At 39.4% G+C, this 14,104-nt stretch overlaps 1 protein-coding gene across 6 annotated transcripts in view; it reads left to right on the top strand.

The window, feature by feature from the left end:
• The window catches only part of MAST4 (microtubule associated serine/threonine kinase family member 4), a 296,506-nt gene that overhangs the window by 65,963 nt on the left and 216,439 nt on the right, over nucleotides 1-14,104 (top strand). For all 6 annotated transcript variants that reach the window (XM_048079537.2, XM_048079538.2, XM_048079540.2 and 3 more), the window contains exon 3: nucleotides 11,918-12,039. In XM_048079537.2, the coding sequence (XP_047935494.2) occupies nucleotides 11,918-12,039 (122 nt within the window). The remainder of the gene's footprint in view (nucleotides 1-11,917; nucleotides 12,040-14,104) is intronic.

A 14,104-nucleotide genomic window follows, 5' to 3' on the forward strand; every position in this document is an offset into this window, starting at 1 on the left:
GAAAAGTCGCTCCAGTCTAATTGTTGTGACAGTATTGCCTGACTTAATCTTCATCCCCAAGGAAGGAAAGAAGGAAGACTTTTGGGGAGAGGTGAATTTTGAATGAAAAAACTTTACTGGATGTGGCCTGATATTAGTCTAGCAAATCTACTTTAATAGCTCTTATTGTGAAGTGCTAGCATTATTGCTTAATAGATAGAAAAGGTGAAAAATATTTCATAGTTGGGTTAGGTTGCTGAACAGGAGCGTTAAAACAACTTTGTGGTAGAAGCATTTTGTACTGGTTAACTTGGAAGCAATTTATGACCGGTTTCTCTTCTAACTTAGAAGGTCGTGTTTCCAAAGCATTAAAGAGTTTGGATGGTAGAACTGCCTGTGGTTTCTCTGGGTTCCTGGTCCGTTGCAGGACACCTGAGTGCAGTCACTGGGCTCTTCTTGTACAGTTAACATTTGCCTTCTTCCCCCCTCTGTTGCTTCTGCCTCTGAAGTGTTCCCTTTCCACCTTCCCGTGTTCCTGTAACCATGCTGGCTACATCTTCTACCTGGAGGTAGACTGGAGCTGGGAAGTTCTGCTTACACCACAGATGGCATCAAACACAACCCTTGTGCAGTCCATGCAACTGCTGGATAAGCCCTGTTGCAAAGCTGAGCTGGAGCTACTCCTCTGATGGCAGTCTCTCAGACACAGAGGGAAGAGGTCCGTACTTTTGACCAGTGCTGCTGCCACTGGCCAGGCTGAGGCCAAAGCCTGGTCAGATGAGGGCAGGTCTGTTCTTCTCCAGACAGTCAGCTCCTGCGTGTGTTCCGGGTGTAAATGCCTCTCCCCCCTCTCCCTTTATATTGCCTCTTAATGGATTCCAAACAAGGCGCAGGCTGGGGCTTTAGGATTTTGTTTCTGATCAGGAGAAAAGATGTTTAATTAAAAAGCTGCTTTTCTGCAGTGGCTGGTTTTCTTGATCTCTGCAAACTTCAGAGGGCTGTCTACAGACAGAGGGTTTTTGTTTGAAATCGTCTGCAGATTTATTTTGCTTTGTTCAGAGATGCTTAAACAGAATTCGTAGCAGAAAGTGATGTGAAAGGCTGAGAAATTGTATGAGCTTTCACTGTGAAGGGGTTTAACCTGGGAAACCACTCGGACAAGCAAATCAAATTGTCTTTGCTTTCATATCCCATTGCTGCTCCTTAGCTCACAGCACAGTGTGTGGTGTGCTCTGTTCGGTCTGCTCAGCTGCTCTGATACAACACTTGAAGATGGCTGTTTGCCTCTCTTCTGAACTGTATGAATATGTACTGCTGATGAGAATTTGCATTTTGCAGGATGCTGTAGCTAGTTCAGTTGTCCTATGCTGCACAGTTAGATGTATTAAAAAAAAAAAAAAGGCACGCACAAAAGCAAAACCCACTAAACTTTGTTACCTATAGTTTGAACTTCTTATCTTGCCTTCTGTTATCTCATTGATAACTGCCTAGAAACAGACTTCCTGCTGAGCTAATTGTCTCTAATTGTGGTAGAGCCGTTATCTTGCTAACCTTAAATTGATCTTACACAAACACTAGTGAGATAATGCATACAGTTTTTGTTTTACAGCGTTTTTAATCCAAAGATCCTACATCACTTTAATAAAGTTAACTCTGGTTAACTTTCTGGCCTGCTGGAGAGCTAAAACCAAAAATAAATAAATAAATCTTGGGATGTATGTGTTTTTTATTGTTGTTCCTCCTTTGATTAGCTTCCCACCTCTAAGTCATTAGTCATCTAAATATTGCCAGCAGTGATTGCAATTCCCATATAAATAATGTGGTTGACTTGAAGTAAATTCAGAGATTCTCAGTCTGGTTTTCACATTAGAGATTCATCACTCTACTTAGAGTGATTAGCAGAAAGATCAACAGCGTTATGGGCCATGAAGAACAAGCTGTTCAGTTATCTGAGGGTTGGCATGTGCTGTCAGGACTTGTAGGCTGTCCCCTTGCGTGTAGGAGAGCAGTTGGCAGTGGCAGAAATTTGGAGTTCTCGCTAATCCTGTATTGCGTGACATTTTTCATTAATATTGCTGATATGCAGATTAGCTCATTAAACCTTAATGTCAGAAGCTTGATACAACTTGGTGGCTGGGGAGAGTGGAGTGTAAAATCACCGGAGTGTGCTCTGAAACCTCTTTGGCAGTGCTACCTTCCCATTCCCTACAATGGTTTTTTGTCACTAGGATGTAATTGCTTTAGTGACAAGCGTTTTAAAAAGATTGTTCTTATCACTGATGGTCGATAGAAGTAGATAAGAGGAAGTGTTCCTTATTTCCTCTGTACTATCTCAGAATTGTTTGCTGACTTCCAGTTAGGGGCCTAATTAATTATCCGAGTGCCCCTGTGTGAGAAGCCCGGTGACTTCATAGCTGTCTCTGGGGATACAGCTCCAGGGACCTTGTTGATGCGTCTCCAGTTCCAGAACCTCACCGCAGCGGGATGCAGGGGAAGGATGGCGGCCTGTGCCGATGCTCTGTCAGGCATCCCTTTCTGCAGGAAATTTTCCTTCCTAAGCTTTCTTCCCGCCACACATCAGACCAGAAGTACGTTTCATAATAGTTTTCGTTGTCATGATGCGTGGTGGGACTGGACCTGGTTGGTTTGGGGAGTTTTCTCAGCTGAGGGTGCCGCTGCCTGGTGATGGGGGCAAAAGGAGGGAGGCTCCACATCCAGGTGAACTACACACCACCGTGGGGAGTGGGGAGGCACAAACCATCTCATCCAGTGTCGCTGCCTGCACAGAGCACGTCCCGGAGTCTTCTCAGTGCCTCCCTCTAACGCTTCCATAAAGTGTGTTACCACATGTTAAATGTTTTCCAGAATTAGTAGGAAGAGATGTAAGCAACGTATTCCATAATTACATACCTGAGAAAATTGCTTTTTTAAGCAGGCAGTATAAGACTGTCTTCTACTGACGAAACAAATATATTCTGCTATGAAATATATATTTTCAAATGATTCTTGGTGCAGTAGTGTTTGAGATGCCATTAGGTTATATTTGTCATTGTCAGTTACTTTTGTCACTTAAGGCTTCAGTCAGTGTGTATAGTTCGGTTGATATTGCTTCCCTGTATGCTAGGGGATAATTTCCATATTCTTTGACATGTGGATTCTGCATCATGTAATAGTCTGAGATGAGAGCAGGAGATACTGCATTCCTGTCTCGTTATTTTGCCTTTAACTCCTTGATTGCAGCTTAATCGGGCTTATATCATCAGAACATCAGAAGCTGATTGTTGTTGAGATCAAAGCAAACTGCAGCAGTAGAGTGCCTAATTAGCGGATGAACTTGGGAGTTCCTTGTTTTGAAGGGTGAAGAAGTAGAATTTAGCCGTTTTTGGGATGCTTTATGAAAGCAGCTTGAAATTCGGTTAAACAGTCACTTGTACAGTAGAAAAATAAAACATGGAGAAAAAGAAGAATATGCATAGTAAATTTCTGAGGTTTAAGTTGTAGCTCTGAGAAATACTGCAATAGCTGTTGAATTAGCTGGCTCAAGTACACTTAGCAGTGTAAGTATAGAAGCACATATGAAGGAACTTGCCTGGACTTAGTTAAATGCTTGGGTTTGATCAGCTGATTAACTAAACCTGAGCACTGTAATGCTACAGTGTTGTTGTTGCTGGTACCTGAGCTCGTTAGAGCAAAACTGTCTCTGCAGTGTTTATAAATAAGTTATAATTGCACATCAAAATTGCATTACTCATGCTCCTAGAGGCTTAAGTCTTCCCATTTCACCTCCATGCACTCTCAAGAGAGGACTTGATGCTGTGGAGCCAATGGACTCACTACTAGTGAAGGGAAGTTGCCCTTGCTTGCTCCAAGACAGATGATTTAACATGAATTGATTGTACAACTGAGAAACACATGAGAAGAGCAAAAAGAAGCTTTTATGTGTAATCTTTGGAATGGTGGTCAAATGTTTGAATTGGAAAGTTTATTGTTATTTCCTATTGAAAACAGTAAGGGGCTTTTTATTAGGAAACTTCTTTCCCTGGTAGAAAAATTACTGTAAGCACATAGTTACAGATCGGCTCTTGAATTTTGTGGCATAGCAAGGTACACCTGAAACAGAACAAGGGGTAATGGTAGGGATTATTTATAGTGTACAGGGGTGCCACATCCCACTTTATGCTTGTAGTGGTAGGACAAGGGGTAATGTTTTTAAGTTGTTAGAGGGTAGATTTACATCATTTGCAGTTTCTGGCCATTTTCTTCATAGTATAATGGAATAATTTTGTTCAGATCATATAATATCTATGAAGCAGGTAGCAAAAGCAAATACTGAGATGAAGAAGAGATGGGAGCCAAGAAAAGAAAATTGACAGATGGCTGAAGTCGTTGTTCATGTAGTCATTGAACTGAGCACTGGTGAACGTAGATGTATTCTACACGCAGCTTGGTTGTGAGCCTACCGGTGTTCAGAGTTGCAGATAAGAGCTATCTCTGAGCTTTTGCTTTGCAGGATTCCTGTTTTTGCAAAATTGACCTTATATCAGAAGGTACAATAAAACATACCTCATTGTCACTTAGATGTGGTCCAGTTTAATGCACTTCCAGTAGCATTACATGTTCAGTGTGAACTTTGAACAGTGATTTTCCAAGACTGTTTTTTTTTCCCTGTTATTAGAATTTCAGAACTGGACCTTATTTTTTTTCTAGAATAGGAGTGAATTAGAGAAAAGAGTGAAGGGAAAGCAGGGAGTTATGTGTCAGGGCTTTGTTATAGAGCGGACCAGCAACCTGTAAGTTTTGAAGGTGTATGCTGGTACTGTGGGAAAAGGGTTCTATTTGTTGGTAAGATAAAGAAAAGGAAGCAACAGTATGTGCCCGTCTCTGAGCTCACTGATTACATATCTTCAGCTGTTTGTTTTGCTGATTTGTATTTCTGTATGTTTGGGAGGAAGGAAAATAGAGTTGTAAATGATAACTTCAGGCTGTATAGTTTCTTAGTATGATATCAGTGGCACTGGCTGACTAACACTGCTTTTAAGGTAGATATTTTTGGCATGGAAAACTTCAAAACAAACCCCAAACCTCCAACCTTTAAAATGTTCTATTGCTGTCACAGTGCTTCAAAAGTGGTTTGTAAATAAATGGTCAAAATAAAAATATAATTACATCGAGTATGTGTTAGCAGAAGAATTTTGAGTAATCTTTTAAACAAGTTTCTGTATTGTCATTTAAGTGTTTTTCAGCTATTGAAATGGGACGAGAAGTTTCTTGCAAGCTTGAAATGATTGAGTGCTTCTGAAAGGAAGGATAATTGTATGTGATTTGTATATTTCTTTATTGGTAACACTCATAAGCAATCTTTATTGTTTTTGATACATTGGATACAGATCTAAACCTGCATCCTACTAGTTTCTGATCTGAAACTTGATGTGCCCTTTTCCAAAGTTACAATACGTGTCTTAGTTTTGCCTTTGTGGGCCAAATTTATTTCATTCATGACCAAATACCACTTCTTCAGCTAATTTTAGAAACTGAAACCAAGATAGAGAATTTTAAGGGGATTCTGCAGTGCATCAAAAAGTGTAAAATTTGTAATTAGTTTTTAATAGGATTTCTTGCAAGGGTTCTTGTACAGTAACATTTCTTTTGTTTCCATCCCCTGTTCTTTAGCTTTCCATTTACCACTTACCACTAGTGGGAATTATGTGCTTTAATTCCCCATGCACTGGTGTTGAGAGTAGACCCTAAAATTTACAGCCTATGCATCATTTCCTACAGCAGGGCAGCCTGGAACAGTTAAATTTGCAGTAATAAAGCAGAGTGCCCTAAGCTGATGGTAAGCTGCAAAGGTAGGAGGCTCTTCCCCTTCTCCCGGGGCAGTTTCTGAAGTCGTGTGCAGGCTTTGTGGCCATGGCTGCTCTGCGAGGTGCTGTGGGCTGCCAGGCGTAGAGGCGGCTGGGGGCTGGCTTTGGTCTTTCAACCCCTGGCAGTGATACCTGACGGGAACTTCCCCTTCTTTGGTGGGGAGGAAAGGGAAAGGAGTAGGAAGAGGGAGAAGTACCCAACTGTTTCCTTGCGGAGCACTTCTATCACCCACAGCTGTCTGCAGTAGGATCCAGTTTCGGCTTCCACTGTGCCTTGTTTCTTTTGCTCTTTCTCAGATAGCTTGCACTTACGAGTTTCCCCAAGGATTGGTGTAGAGTGAGCAAACCACCTGAAACCATGCTTGGTGAATCTGTCTGTACCACAGAGGTCACTTCTTGAGATAGAATCAGCTGTTTTTGACCTCAAAGTAGTGAGAGGAACCTACCTTTCTGAATTGTTTTTAAATAATCTGCATGTCATAAATATCTGCAATTGATTTATCAAAACAAGTAAAATACGTATTTCTTGGCCTTTGCCCTGAAGATTGCAGGATGGCTAGAGCTTAGTCTGTAGAAACATATTGATGCTGGCCTAATTTGTCTGTGATGCCTTATAATCAGGTGCACAGTTTCTGTTCTTCTGCTTTGGGCTAATGGTGTCCATAGTTACTGTCAGACCGAATCCAGATGTTTGAATTGTTTAAAAGTGCTTACTTGTTCTTCATTTAAAACTGTGTAAAGGAGGACTGCTTTTAATACTTTGATTTGAAATTATGTCTGTTAAAATCTGCCAAGATGCTTCCTCTGTGTTTATCCTTATATTAATTCTCTAACGATTTTCAACAGTGCAATCTGCACTGCGCTAAGAATTTTTGTAAAAGCAAAAACTTACTTGGATGCCAGAGGTTTTTCTCCATCATAGGTAACTGCTAAAATATCAGACTGCTGAAGACTTGAAACATGTAATTTCTAACTTAAAAATGAAAATACAAGGTTTATAGGTTTAATCCTATTAAATTAAAATGAAATTACAAGTTTTAATCTTTTAGTCATTCTCAGTCATTCTGTTGGGATGTGGATTTCAGAGGAGGAGCGAATGAAGGAGAATGATACCTTAGCAGTAGGAAAGATTTCTGTAATTAGAATAAAGCAAAGCTCACCTTCTGTGACAGATCTTTGCAGAAATGTATGTGTTTTTTCAGTCTCTTTTGGCCTTAAACAGTAAAAAATAGAAGAAGCATTCACACACTGGAAACAACAGAAGCAAGAAATAATAAAGATTTCCTTTGGGCATTCTGCAAACATCCATTATATAGGATGCAAGACATGTGATAGGCAAGTTCAAGGGGAAGGTGACGCTTTGATCTGCAGTGATGTATTCTCTGTGTCCACCAACTATTATGTAATACCATTAAATAATGCTAAATTATTGCCATTACGTAATCAACTTAAGTCACCTTTCATTGAAAAGCATTTTGATAAATGTGCTGGACTAATGAGGATTGTATTCAGATGTGGGAAGAGATAACATTGGAACAAAGTGGTGTGACTTCAGGCTATCTTAATGTCTTCAGGCACGGAAAGGATATCAGAGATGCCAGCAAAGCCACTTTAAAGGACATGGTAGGAAGTCACAGGCCATTTTCGGACTGAATGGGACAGCAGTAGGTGAACCTCTATTAGCAGATGACTCATCTGTATCAATAACTAATAAAAGTAATGATAAAATTACAACCCATGTGGCAATGGTCTGCTGTTAGATGGAGATTAGCCTGGACTCTGGCACTTTCTCTGCTGTATGTATGCCAAAATGCTGAATTACAATGGCAGGGATGAGATGTAGTTGAGGTCCCCCATGAGTCAATTCACTCAGAAAGGAAAGCTGCTTGGAGCTTTGCACTTGAAGGCAGAAATGAATGCAGTGTGAAAATCAATAATGCATTTCAGCTCAAGTTTTGTGTGTAATACTGATACTTAAATCACTTACTGGTGAGAGGGTGTCACTGTGTAAATTCAAGGGGTTATTAAAGAACACAGCAGAATTGTAAAAAGGAAAAAGGCATACAATTACTAATGGAACTGTAGCAGAACATATAGGAGTAGTATGGGGACAAGAAACAGGACTGGATAGTCTGAAAACGAGGTGACTGAAATTTTTTGATGGGGAGGAATTGAGGGAGAGTTTCTGGCTAATTCATTGCAAAGACTTTTTTTGTGTAGTGTCTTAATGTGGTGGCTCCCTAACCCCTCAGAGTGGACTGAGGTTTGGAAGAAATATTTTTCTATAAGAAATCATGGTGTTCTATTTGTTTTTGGAAATAAAACAACAAACAAAAAAAACTCATTACATTCATTTAAAGAGGCATAGTATTTAAAGTACAGTTGTCATTTTCAGGGTATTTTGTTGTAGCTGGCTTTCTTGTCGGTAACTGCTGTTCTCCTGGTTGTGTTTCTCTGCAGAAAGCTTAATGCTATTCTTTTATTAGACATCTATGTTACCGTCGTCTTGTATAAGCCATAGATACTTTACTTGTATAGAAGGCACATTTAATATATGCCATTTCTGTGTTTAGAAGCATCTGTGGATGTACTATATAAAGACAAACTAGATTTCTGGATAGTCTGCTACACTTGCCTTAATTTCAGTATGTTGTGAAATCTTCTGTGCCCTCATGGGTCCTGTTTGGGGGTAAGGAGGGGAGGAGAGATCGTTCCAGCGTGGCGCATGCTTACGCGTTCACTGGTGATTCTAATCATCTTCAGTGTCTACTTATAGTGTCTGCTTAACTGTTCTGCAGGCCCCCCAACATTATTTTAAATCTTTCTAGGGGTTAACCAGGCAAGAAAAATAATAAAGGTGAAATGAATTCTTACCTTGTGGAGGCTGGCTGTGATGCTGAGTTAATCTGCTCTGCTTTTTTTGTCAGTCAGGAAAACCTTGCAGTTAAAGGAAGGGCTTAGTAAACACTTTGTTGTTATGAACAGAAGGCTTGCCTGCTCTCCCTATTCTATATTAAAATATCATAGACTTTTTCAGGTGTTTGATCAAGGTAAAAACTGAATAAAATACAGATGCTTGTAAAAGACAAAAGATAAAGGCGACTATGAAGATGTTCCATGTCAGCACAGCCCGGCGCATGGCTATGTACAGAGTGCTCCACTCTGGGTGACTAGCATGAATGGGAATCACAATATTTTCTCTGTGTTTTTTGGTCTGCCTCCCATTTACAAGAAGAAGTACAAGCATTAATAGTAGCACTTATTTCTTGTATGCCTTTCTGCTTTCAGACTTCATTGATTTGTTAAACCCCTTTGCTTCAGGATCCAAACTGAAAAAAAGCTAGGTTAATTTGTGAACAAAATCCAAGTAATTGCCTTTTTTTTTTTTGGTTGGGAAGCTCAGTGAGATTCATCTGAAAAGAAAATTAGTGCAGCCTGGGAAAGGTCTTGTGTCTAACAATGGATTTCTCAAAAAGTTTAAAACCCGTACTATAAAGAGCCTTGGTTAACCAGAGAGTGCTTCCCTTTCCCAATTTTAGAACAAACTTTGTCATTAAAACACTTTTTACTTTACATTCTTCTTTGTTCTTCAGATTAAAATTTTGGAGCATTCTTGCGGAGTTTAATTCCTGTGTTTTTATCTGAGAGGTTTTTGTAGTCTGGAATTCAGCAGTAGAAAATATCTGGTTTTAGCCTGAGAATCTCATTTTAACATTGACTTTTGGGAGAGGAATCAAAAAAAAAAACCACACAAAAACAAACACAACAACAACAACAAAAAAAAACAAGTAAGGAAAATGTATAAACCTCTTTCATTGTGTAAAGTATTAAAGATACCTGTTTAAATGCAGAGTATGTATAACCTGTTTTTTATCTACTCACTTTTTTTCATCCTTCCCCCCCGAATGAGAAGGAATTAACCTTTTGAGGTGACATATGCAGTCAGCTATAACTTCCACCTCTCACTGGCACATTCCAGGATGAACATCCATGGAATATCAAAGATATGGATTAAGCTTTCTTTATGAAAGCCTTTTAGTTGAGGATGGTGGAAGGACATGAAAAAGAAACCTGAATTCTGGAGAATGTTTTCCTGGGTGACTTGGCAAAACTCTGCATCTTTGTCCTACATTTTTCTTCCAGTCTTGGGCAAGTTGTTAGAAATTGGGTGAAAACTGTCTACAGGTTCAACTTTACCAGTGTACCAATGAACAATAATGTGCTTGTTTGGCTGAGAAGTGTTAAGAGGACTATCTGATGTTGTTGCTTGGGAACTCTACAGATCCCAGTAAAGTCGGTTTCCACAGACCTCAACAACCCTGTGGATCTGATGTTTAAAAATAAGGTTGTGAAGCTAAGGACTTTGATTTCTGGGCAAACAAGTGCCCACTCACCAGTGCACAAATCCTCTGTCAAAAGTCATGCATGTACCCCACAGTTCTCTGAGGGGGCCAATGCTAATGTAGCAATGGCATTTCAAGAAACAGGTGCTTACTGTCTGTGGCTTTGAAGCTGACTTTCATTTCAGCTGTTCAATAAAAATCTTGCATCATGTTTTTGAACAGATTTGTTTAAAAAAAAAAATAAATCTGAATTGTCCCTGCATCAGCTTGTTGATTTTTCTAAGAGAAGTCGGTTGCTTGAGTGGTGTGATTGCCCCACTTGCCCCACTTTTACATTTTTCAGATGTAACTAAGAATTTACAGATTTAAGACAACTCTATATAGTCTGTTACCCTGTTTGATAGTGGTGGCTGAAAGTAAGCAGAAAGGGAACAGTATCATTACGCACTTGTCACAGAATCACAGAACGGCTTGGGTTGGAAGGGACCTTAAAGATCATCAGCATGTTCCAACCCCCTGCCATGGGCAGGGACACCTCCCACCACACCAGGTTGCCCAAAGCCCCATCCAGCCTGGCCTTGAGCACCTCCAGGGATGGGGCACCCACAGCTTCTCTGGGCAGCCTGTGCCAGGGCCTCACCACCCTCTGAGTGAAGAACTTCCTCCTAATATCTAATCTAAATTTCCTCTTTTGTAGTTTAAAGCCATTTCCCCTTGTCCTATCACAATCACCCGAGTAAAACACTCAATATATTTTCCGGAATTTTCTCCTTGCTTCTGGTTTGCTGCTCAGGGGCTTCCTGAGATGGTTCTGCCTAGTTAGTACCCCCAAAGTTCTCTTTTCTGTGAACTTGCTCAGTCTCTCCTTGAAGGCATAAACGTTTTGGCTGCATTCGTCAAGGTGTTTCACAGATCAGTCATTTCTGCATGGAATAGCATTGTCTTTTTTGAAACACAGTCCTGCCAGCTTCCTTCTGTTGTGTTTTACTGGGAGAGGCAGCAGTGATTGTTGTATCCTTGACATTCCTGTTTAGTTATGATGCCATTTTCTGAAAATATGCAATGAGGACAAAAAAAAAAAAGTAAAAATGTCAGCCTTTTTAAGGGATGAGAATAGTCAGGAAGCCATCTCTGTAGCATTTTTAATGTAACCTTGCTGTTTACCAGGGTTGATCAGGAGAGCTGAAATTTTATTTGATGTTAGCCTTAGAGGGTCATGGCTTATCATAGCTCTTCAAAACAAAAATATAAACTGTGTCAAATAACCAGCTTTCAAAGAGTAATAAAATCAAGGGCAATATTTTTTTAAAAATGTATTTTTTGCTCTTATTTTATTTCCGGCAAACCTTCAGAATGAAAGTTTCTTTGGTTCATACTTTCTATTGTGGATGTTTGGTCTGTTGTTGTTGCATTAATCATGTTTCAGAGTAGGGTAAAGGTACAGTTGTGAGATTATTGGGGGGCGGGCGGGGGGGCTAGAATTTGCATGAGAAAAAGGTTATCATGTGGAAGGGTGACATTAAGGGGTGGCAAGTGAATTCTAAAAATACCGCTTTGATGGAATCCCTTCTGGTCAGGGCTATGGTGAAAGATCAAATGTTTTAAAATGGTGAGATGCCTACTTTAAAAATAAATAAATAAAATAAGAGCTTTGTCTTGTAGTAAACTGTCCGTTACATTGCTTCATCTGCAACATCTAATATTTTAACATACTCTTTCTTAACTTAACAGGCAGGTATCTGCTTCCCAATGCAAATGGACAGCAGCTGTGGCAACCTGCAGAAACCTCTAATCTTGTTCGCATGCGCTGCCAAGCACTTGGGCAGTCAGCACCTTCACTTACTGCTAGTTTGGTGAGTAATTTTTTTCAAAGCTAGGAGTATACAAAAAAAAAAATCCATTACATCTCCATCATTTCTGAATTTTTGGAGGGATAGGAATCAATCCAGAATTTATGTCCATATCAACCCCTGTTCTTTAAGCTTTATCTTTCCAGTTACTAATGCATTCCAGAATACAATATTATTTAAATGTCATTCAGTCACACTCAACATATTATAGTAACAGTAACTCTGAATAGCATTACTGGGTTTTGCATAAACTCTTAGCTGAATGTTGCATTAATGTAGCTATTTGCATTTAAATGGTTTCTTTCCTTAAAAAAAAAAAAAAAAGAAAAAGAAGGAAAAAAAGGTGTGCTTTTTAAGATGACAATGGAAGGTAACTGTCCATTCTCCTGGGCATTCTTTTCCATCAATTTCTTTGTTTCCACTTTCTGCTGGACTCTTGTCCTCAGGAGAATGTGGGTATATGAAGCATGAACTTCATTAAGCCTTTTGGACAAAATGGTAAAGGGAGAGAAAGGGGAAGAAATGCCTCATACAGCCAAACTTTCAGCTTTTGTTCTGAGGTGTCTGTTATCCTGCTTTGTATTTCTGTATGTTAAGATCTTAATTGTTGAAATTCAGTGCAGGACCCCGTACACTAATCTGTACTTCTCTTCAAAGAATTGTGTTAATGAATATATGTATAAAAAAAGCATGAAAGTGTTTCTAATGATCAGACAATGCTAAACAGATAGCACCATGCCAGTTTTTATTATCATAGTGGTGTATAGATGGCTGGTTTCCCCATGAATATGTCTGAAATAGCATTTCATTTCAACAACAACACATCTGCTCTTACAAATTTAATTGTGATTTCTGCTTCATTGTGATGTTAATTGTTTGTGGCTCTGTGGGGCAGATGTTTGTTGTTGGACTGCACACTTATTACAAACATTTGATTCCATTTGAAGTTTTCTGCTTTAAGCCCCAGTATTTTCTGAACAGCTGATCATCAACCTATGTATTTTTGTTGGCATTTTATTAGGAGAAATATAATAGTTCACTGTGAAGGAAGTATTCAGATTATGTGTAGTTGAAATGGTAAAGAATGACAATATGATGAAACAAATTTAGGTTTTTATCAGTACAGTACATTTTCCCTCTTTTTTTTTCTGTAGTTACTAATAAAAAAAATCTTGATTGTTGATTTATCAAGATCTTGATTCTTGATTTAGTCAAAACTTGACTAAATAAGAAAGTGCTGTGTTGGTATTTGATCTTGTAGTTCTGCTTGCACAAGTTGTAGATATCATGCTAGTTGTGCTTTTTTGGTGTTATGTGTAATTATATTAAGAGTGAGATTCAGCAGCATTTTGACAAGAAGTATTTTAAATGGTCATAAAAAAAAAAGACTGATGAAAAATTCAGTGAGCCATACTTCCTTAGGGGTCTTCTGCTCATCACCTGTTGACTTTTTTGGTGTGTGTCTGCTACAGACTTCTGTCCTGTCTCTGCATCTTTTATCTCTGCCTGACTGCAACTTCTCTCATGTGTTCTGCTGGTGCAGAAGTGAGTGTGAGTGGCAGATCCGGGCAGGTGTCCACTGTGTGGAGATGCAGGTTCTCCAGGGAAGTGTTTGTTTCTTATCTGGAATTGCTGATCAGACTCACTTCCTAACGAGGCCGGTGTAAAATAGGCAGCGATATTCTCAAACCTGCTCAGACAAAAACTTTGCTGTCAGACTTCCAAAAAATCTGGTCTTTGCTGAAAAGAGTCTGTAAGTTAGGGTTGCTCCCCCAGCTTTATTTTTTTGTCTTGGTTTGTGCTTTGATGGAGTTGAGTTTGGGAGGCCTATTATTAGTTTATAGTGCTGGGAGCTTTTAATTGTATTTACAAGAATTTAACCTGATGTTTAGAAGAGACTTGTATGAGTTTCTTTGTAGCTTTTCAGTCTGAGTTGATTTTTCCAGATAAGCGAGATGTCACCTTAGAAGTTTGGCCGTTACCTTCTTCCTTTACTAGGACTGATTATTCTTACTGTCATTGATATTAGGCTCTGGTGTGGAGATCAGTGAGAGCAGTGGCTGGTAGG

Source organism: Anser cygnoides, chromosome Z, assembly GCF_040182565.1.
Source record: "Anser cygnoides isolate HZ-2024a breed goose chromosome Z, Taihu_goose_T2T_genome, whole genome shotgun sequence".
Lineage (NCBI taxonomy): Eukaryota > Metazoa > Chordata > Aves > Anseriformes > Anatidae > Anser > Anser cygnoides.